At 49.5% G+C, this 5,845-nt stretch overlaps 1 protein-coding gene across 1 annotated transcript; it reads left to right on the forward strand.

The window, feature by feature from the left end:
• The first annotated feature begins 2,745 nt into the window (after positions 1–2,745).
• LOC123060854 (uncharacterized) lies at positions 2,746–5,417 on the forward strand. Its single transcript, XM_044483714.1, has 2 exons — positions 2,746–3,949; positions 5,037–5,417. Exons 1-2 carry the CDS (start codon positions 2,848–2,850, stop codon positions 5,174–5,176), a joined length of 1,242 nt encoding a protein of 413 aa, XP_044339649.1. The 5' UTR covers positions 2,746–2,847; the 3' UTR covers positions 5,177–5,417.
• The last annotated feature ends 428 nt before the right edge of the window (positions 5,418–5,845 follow it).

Genomic DNA, 5,845 nt, shown 5'->3' on the forward strand with positions numbered 1-5,845 from the left:
ATCAACATGCTAAGCTAACGGATGGGTCTTGTCCATCACATCATTCTCCTAATGATGTGATTCCGTTCATCAAATGACAACACATGTCTATGGTTAGGAAACTTAACCATCTTTGATTAACGAGCTAGTCTAGTAGAGGCTTACTAGGGACGCAATGTTTTGTCTATGTATCCACACATGTATCAAGTTTCTGGTTAATACAATTCTAGCATGAATAATAAACATTTATCATGATATAAGGAAATATAAATAATAACTTTATTATTGCCTCTAGGGCATATTTCCTTCACTGACTCCTGGGTGTCTGGATACTCCGGCATCGGCGAGCCAAGCGGCTGACCAGAGCCCATGGCATGCTTGCTGGTTGCCAGCCCGAAGGAGATGATCTGCTGCATCTAGTGGTAGTTCTGGATAGGGGTATTGAGGAACTCAGCGTCCTTGGGGTGAGCCTAAGAAGAAACAGGGCAGACAGGTTAGTTAGTATGGCAATGGTTCATAGGCTTGAACTGCTGGTCTGTTAGAATGGCATGGTTTGCGAGCTAACCGCGACGTGGCCTTGGTAGTGCTCTGCCTCTAGAAGGATCGAGCAGGTGTCCTCATCCCATGAAGCACCGCTAAGGTCTCTGAGCTTGGACACTTGGATCCATCGAGCTCTCCACTTCCTCAGGTGGTTTTACACCTGGGTCGAGGTGACCTCCTATCCACAGAAGTCGAACACCTGCTTTGCAACAAGGTTTCAAGTGCACCTCCTTGAAACCCTTGTTAGTCCTCACCCCACTAGCTATGATCTCACACATCTTGTTAAGCACAAAAGTGGAGAGGAACGGCTGCCATTTCATGATCTTCCCCCTGCCATCCTTCTTCTCCTTTGCTGCTGCCTTAAGAGCAGCAGCATGAGCAACAACATTGGGCTGAGCCAGCATAAATGGAGAAACCATAGGCGGCACCTCGAAAACCTCTGAATCAAGAGGCATCTGTTCCAGAGGAGGCTGGGAGTCCTCGACGTAGGAGGGCGGGAACTGGCTCTCGGACAACACGATGGCCTGACTAAACTCTTGGGTGGTCATGTCCTACAAACGTAAGTGTCATCAACACCACAAGACACTACACGTTGACAGTATGAACTAGTAGTACAACATGGACAGATCGAACTAGCAGTACAACATGGACAGATCAAACTAGCAGTACATCTTGGACATATCGAACTAGCATTACATCTTGGACAAATCGAATTAGCATTACATCATGGACATATCAAACTAGTAGTAACACATGCACAAGCATACCACAACATAACAGAGCATTAATCATGGAGAACAGAGCACTAATCATGGACACATGGATAATCTTGTTCAACACTTGCACACTAGCATACCACCGATTCATCGATGACCACTAACTACAAACACTTGCCCACATGGAAACAACCCCTAGCATGCTCCAAATCCGTCACAACTAGCTACTACACCATCACAGTCAAACAGATCGGACGACCTAACCTTAGCACATGGACAGATCTAGCTAGAACTAGAAGAGAGGAGGTGGTGGTTGAACTTACAGAGGCCATCGGAACGGCCGCGGAGGAGGTGCCTGGCACGTCGGAGAGGAGGAGGAGTCGACCCCCGGCGCAGTCAACCGGTCGCCGGAGTAGATGCGCCGCTTACCTCGACGTCGAAGTGGATCCGCGCCGGAGAGAAAGCTCGAGAGGGGGGAAATGGTGGCGGGAGTTTTGCCGCGGCGGTGACCCTCGATATATAGGGCGACCGAATTGCGGGCGGTGACTTGAATTCGTCCCGCCGCTTTTTCGGAGATGCGCCATCGCTCCCGCCATCTCCCTCCCCTACGCGACGCGGCGTTCACCTTCCCTGCATCGCTCGAGCCTGGCTCATTGGAAACGGCCGAATCGGACGTTCCTAGCGGGCCAGGCTGAGGGGTGCTTTGAGGTTCGTGCTATGCGGACCAAACAGTAAAGACATGCATCAAAACATCTCATTTTCATCCTGCGTGGGCCTGGCTGGGCCTAATGCAGGCTACCAAACGCATCATATGTTCTTGTGTGTAAACCTGGGGTGTAGTAAGGTGGAGATAGAGTCGGACTGTTCTTTTAGGGCGGACTCGATCAAGCTAATGGATGAATACATGGGATCAGATGTGATGGTCGTTATGAAATGTAAGGAGATGGCTTTGGACCTTGCCGGGATCACATTCAAACATATTAGGTAGGCATTCTTTTAGATAAGATCCTCTGGTCTTTGGGATGAGTTAGGTGGTGTTTGTTTCCAGGGACTTTTTGGTGCAGGGACTAGAAAAAGTCCCTACCAAACCAAACAGGGTGGGACTTTTTTGGGATTTTTTGCTAAAAATCCTTAGAAGCACCTCCTTGAGAGTCTTTTTTAAAAAGTCCCAGGGACTAGAAAAAGTCCTAGGACTAGAGAAACAAACATCATCTTAATCCCTGACTTTGTTTCCAATCTTCTTGGAAACGATATTTCTTGATGGCATTACATCAAAAAAATAAAAAAATAAAGTATTTTGCATTAACAAAACGATATGGCTTTCATTTGAGGAATAAAGTTGATTATGTTTTTTCCCTTCTTAAAGTTAGGTCCTGTGTTCCGCCTGATCAAGCCGACTGATTGCGTCAGTCGGTCGTATGTTCAAAAAAAAAAGCCGACTGATTGCGTCAGCGTGCGACCGATCGGACCCGGATGCGCGTTCCAGAAGAGCCATTCCGCTCGCATGCTTTGCTCGCCCCCTTAAGCACGCCACCCTTTAAGCCTTGATGATTGAAACCTAACCGCCGCCGCCAGCACCACCACGTCCGGGTCCAGGGCATTCAGAGCCGAGATGGCGTCCGCGTCGCCGTCGTGGGTCATCCTGGGCCGCGTGGCCAAGGTGTCGGCCGCCGACGCCGATCTTCCTCCGGGCGCCGACCTCTCCCTCGCGCTGCCGCCGCCGCCGCGCGTCGCGCTCCTCACCATCCCCCCGCGCATCTTCCCGGGCCAAACCACCTCCGACAACTTCCCCTCCGTCCTCGCCGTCGACCGCTCCGGCCTCCTCCTCCTCCACGCCTCCCAGGGCCCCGCCGCGGGCCCCGCCATCGTCGACCTCCCCGGCCGCCAGGAGGTCTGCTGGCGCCCATTCGTCGCGGGCTACTTCGTCCTCGACTCCAAATCCGCCTCGGCCTTCCCGCTCCCCAACCCCGAGCGCATCATGAACCCGGGCCGCCTCGGCCTCATCGCCTCCCCCGAGGGCGCAGGCCGCTACATGGTCGCTGAGCTCCAGCCGGTCGCCGGCGGCGAGCAGGCCGACCTCCTCTGCTTCTCGTCGCAATCCGGGCAGTGGGACAGGAAGACCGTCGCCTACCCGCTTCCATCCCGCCCCTTGACCCCCAACGGCGTGGTCTCGCACTCCGGGAGGCTCTGGTGGGTCGACCTCTCCTGGGGCCTCATCACCTGCGACCCCTTCGCGGACGCGCCTGTGCTGAGCTTCGTCCCACTCCCGCCGCGCAAGGCGCTCAAGTACGGGGTAGATTGTGCAGTGCTCGACAAGTACCGCCGCGTCGCTGTCAGCCGCGGCAAGCTGCGGTTCGTGGACATGTACAAGAACCGTAGCAGCTTCGGCTCTGCACAGATCAGCGTGTGGACGCTCGCCGATCCGGACTCCACCGAGTGGACGCTGGAGTATGAAGCGACCTTTTCGGAGATCTTTAATGATGCGAGCTTCAAGGCGACTCGTCTGACAAGGCAGCTCCCGGTGCTCGCGCTCATCCATCCCAGGGACCCCGACGTGGTCTACTTCTTCCTGGACAGGCACCTGTTCAGCGTCGACGTGCCTGACCGCAGGGTCGTGCAGTGCGAGCTTTACGAGCTGGTTGAGGAGCTATCCAGCAAAAGCATCGCCACCCGTTTCGTTCACGCTTGGAGGCTGCCACCGGCTCTCCGCTCAGGTAATTATGCCGTTTGCCCTCTTTGTAGGTTCTTGTTACTAGTACTTGTTTAGTGAATGGAAATGGTGTGTTTCTGTGTTAACATTGCGAGAGATGTATAGTGTCATCTTGGTGTGTAACATAAACTGAATTAAGTCTAACATTTATTAAGTTGTGGGAGAGAAGGGATGCTAATGTTGGAAATTTCAGGCTGTGTTAGTTTAGCTTGTTTTAATTTAGTGACGCTGTAAGGGGCTTAAATTGGATTTTTGTAGGGTAAAGCACCGCTTGCTGTTAGATCTGACACTTCCAGTGAGTTCTAGCTTTCTTCTTCTAAATAGAAGCACACTTGTATCCACTAATTTTGCCAATGACTTTTTTGCAAAGCCTTATGCACAGGACGCAGGCAAGACTATGGAAGTAAATTGTCATATGGTATTCCTTCCATAGTTTTCATGTTGTTTCCTGGGTTGTAAGATGCAGTTTAACATTTAAGATGTTTGTTTCCCCCGCAAAAGAAAAGATGGACTAGTTTAATACTATTTCCAAAGATGGTAGGTATCTGTTGAACTTCACTGTATACACAGACATTTCTGATAAAATTTGTCTCTAGGAATCCATACATCAGTGTGTAGCTCTTTAAAACATCTGTAGTATAGTTCTCACTTACTTGTAGTGTGCTAGTAGGTAGTAGTATAAGGATGACGTGCTATTTTTCATGCACTTGCTTGAAGCCAGATTATATTTGTAAAGACACTCTGTTGCCCTTCATCATATTCATATATATGCAAACTTTTAATTAATACATGTTTAAGGAGGTACTATTTCACTGTATTCCCTTACGAAGAGTTTGGCTTCTTCAATTTTAGTGTTCCCCTCTTTTGTTGCAGTACCAAACTACTAGGAATTACCGTATTAGGATGTTTTTTGTTGGTAATAATTATCTGGGTGCATGTGCCAGCTCCTGCACTTTTGTTTCGATTCAGCTTCCATTAGTGTAACAAAAGAGGACATGCTGAACTGGAACTGGGTTCCAACTCGCCCAATTCTGGGTACTACTATTAATTATCCATCCTGTTATCTTTATGCGACGTCAATCTATTTACAGCTGCGGATGCCGTTGCGGAGAAGCTAAACGCAGGAGGAAATCAAGAAATCATTGATGCCGCTGCAGTCTCAACTTGCCAAACTGAAGTTGAAGTCGGTGGCGGCGACACGCCTGAGTCCAAGCGGCGTAGGCTAGAGTGACCTGAGCTTGTTGAGATCTGTTCTTGTAGTCTCTCTGTTTCAATATCTTGTAGGCATCACCTTCCCAGAAAAAAAAAACTTGTAGGCTTTGCTAGAGAGCTGGTAACCCCAGCATGTTACCGGATACCACCTTTTGTATCCCTGAACTTGTTGATCTTTTTTAGACCGGGCATCAGCAGAGATATCTTTGTTCTGGTGTATAATCACCACTAAGGCATCATGAATCGGCTATTAGACCTAACCAAGTTGCTGCAAATGTTTAATCCATAAATAATTAGATGATATATTGGTGACCTGTATGCTTCGACTAATATAACTAACTTCTCAAAAATAAAGTGAAAATTGAGTGAGTGAAGCAGGTTGCTCTGCAAAGGAGGTTGACAAATGAAGCGAGCGAAGAACTGCAGCAACTCCTTATGAGTTGAAATAAAGAGAGCTATGAGTCTTTTTGAACTGGGAACTTCTCATTCCGTTACTCAACGTGGCGAGCATGATCGCTGGCAACAAAGACCTGGGCAAGGGTAGGGACAACACCCGGCCATAGGGCTGGGGTGCATGCCCCATCTTCGACCCATACCGCTAGAGCGTCTCCGACATTATTACAGGCCCGAGGGCAATGTTTATTTTGGAAAGAGCTAGAGTTTTAGGAAGCAGAATATTTAATCTCCC

This window comes from Triticum aestivum, chromosome 3A (assembly GCF_018294505.1).
Source record: "Triticum aestivum cultivar Chinese Spring chromosome 3A, IWGSC CS RefSeq v2.1, whole genome shotgun sequence".
Classification (NCBI taxonomy): Eukaryota; Viridiplantae; Streptophyta; class Magnoliopsida; order Poales; family Poaceae; genus Triticum; species Triticum aestivum.

Excerpts from the sequence above, each read along its gene's own strand:
- LOC123060854 (XM_044483714.1), top strand. The coding sequence starts at position 2,848 with ATGGCGTCCGCGTCGCCGTCGTGGGTCATCCTGGGCCGCGTGGCCAAG. Across the intron at positions 3,950-5,036 it reads GCCACCGGCTCTCCGCTCAG|CTGCGGATGCCGTTGCGGAG; the intron begins GTAATTATGCCG and ends ATCTATTTACAG.